The 1,827-nt window shown below is 52.3% G+C and overlaps 1 protein-coding gene across 3 annotated transcripts in view; it reads right to left on the bottom strand.

Annotated features, from left to right (window-relative positions):
• The window catches only part of MMAA (metabolism of cobalamin associated A), a 9,101-nt gene that overhangs the window by 3,567 nt on the left and 3,707 nt on the right, over positions 1-1,827 (bottom strand). For 2 of the 3 annotated variants that reach the window (XM_027890655.1, XM_027890653.1), the window contains exon 5: positions 1,708-1,785. The exons of the other annotated variant lie outside the window; for it this stretch is intronic. In XM_027890655.1, coding sequence (XP_027746456.1) covers positions 1,708-1,785 — 78 coding nt within the window. The remainder of the gene's footprint in view (positions 1-1,707; positions 1,786-1,827) is intronic. 3 annotated transcript variants of the gene reach the window in all.

Raw genomic sequence — 1,827 nt, forward strand, 5'->3', positions numbered from 1 at the left:
AGACTAAACAACCCCAGCTCCCTCAGCCTCTCCTCACAGGACTTGTGCTCAAGTCCCTTCACCAGCCTCGTTGCTCTTCTCTGGACCCGCTCCAGCACCTCAATATCCTTCCTGAACTGAGGGGCCCAGAGCTGAACACAATACTCAAGGTGTGGCCTCACCAAGGCAGAGTACAGGGGAAGGATCACTGCCCTGCTCCTGCTGGCCACACTGTTGTTGATGCAGGCCAGGATGCCATTGGCCTTCTTGGCCACCTGGGCACACTGCTGGCTCATGTTCAGCCTCCTGTCGATCAGCACCCCCAGGTCCCTTTCTGCCTGGCTGCTCTCCAGCCACTCTGTGCCCAGCCTGGAGCGCTGCAGGGGGTTGTTGTGGCCAAAGTGCAGGACCCGGCACTTGGCCTGGTTGAACTTCATCCCATTGGAGTCAGCTCATCTCTCCAGTCTATCCAGGTCTCTCTGCAGAGCCCTCCTGCCTTCCGGCAGGTCGACACTCCCTTCCAGCTTGGTGTCATCTGCAAATTTGCTGATGATGGACTCAATCTCCTCATCTAAATCAGCAATAAAGATGTTAAACAGGACTGGGCCCAGCACTGACCCCTGGGGGACACCACTGGTGACCGGCCGCCAGCTGGATGCAGCCCCGTTCACCAGCACTCTCTGGGCCCGGCCCTGCAGCCAGTTCTTAACCCAGCACAGAGTGCCCCTGTCCAAGCCATGGGCTGCCAGCTTTTCCAGGAGTATATTATGGGAGACAGTGTCAAAGGCTTTGCTGAAGTCCAGATAGACACATCCACAGCCTTTCCCTCATCCACCAGCTGGGTCACCTGATCATAAAAGGAGATCAGGTTGGTCAAACAGGATCTGCCCCTCCTAAACCCATGTTGGCTGGGTCTGATCCCTTGTCCATCCTGTAGCTGCTGTGTGATTGCACACAGGATGATCTGTTCCATAACCCTGCCAGGCACCGAGCTCAGGCTGACAGGCCTGTAGTTACTAGGGTCAGCCTTGCATCCTTTTTTATGGATTGAGGTGATATTTGCCAACTTCCAATCATCTGGGATCTCCCCAGTGAGCCAGGACTGTTGGAAGATGATGGAGAGCGGCTTGGCAAGCTCTTCTGCCAGCTCCCTCATTACCCTAGGATGGATCCCGTCTGGTCCCATAGACTTGTGAGGATCCAGATGATTCAGTAAGTCCCCAGCTATTTCCTCCCGGAATACAAGGGGGCTATTTGGTTTCCTATCTCTGTCTACCAGCTCCAGAGGCCAATTGCCTTGAGGGCCACCTGTCTTACCGGTAAAAACTGAGGCAAAGTAGGTGTTAAGTACCTCAGCCTTCTCCTCATCTCTATTAACTATGTTTCCCTCCAAGTCCATCAAAGAATGGAGGTTTTCTTTGCCCCTCCTTCTGTTATTAATGTATTTATAGAAGGACTTCTTGTTATCCCTAACAGAAGTGGCCAATTTAACTTCAAATTACGCTTTTGCATCCCTGATTTTCTTTCTGCGTGATCTAGCTGTCTTCCTGAATTCTTCGTAAGTAGCCAGCCCTTTCTTCCACAGTTGGTAAACTCTCTTTTTATCCCTGATTTCCTTCAGAATCTCCCTGTTTAACCAAGCTGGTTGTCTTCCGTGCCGGCTTGCCTTTTGGCACACCGGTACGGCCTGTTCCTGTGCACTCAGAACTTCCTGCTTGAAGCACATACCTACTGTTTCCACAAGAACAACATCGTAGCCTCCTCCTTCACACAGCAGTATGGCTTCATTTGTGGTCCGTGTTACACCTCCTAGCTTCCCACTGGTTGGAGAAGGTCTGATGTAAGCAT

The sequence above is a fragment of the Empidonax traillii genome, unplaced genomic scaffold (assembly GCF_003031625.1).
Source record: "Empidonax traillii isolate 1590-97213 ecotype Southwest subspecies unplaced genomic scaffold, ASM303162v1 scaffold293:size840699, whole genome shotgun sequence".
Lineage (NCBI taxonomy): Eukaryota > Metazoa > Chordata > Aves > Passeriformes > Tyrannidae > Empidonax > Empidonax traillii.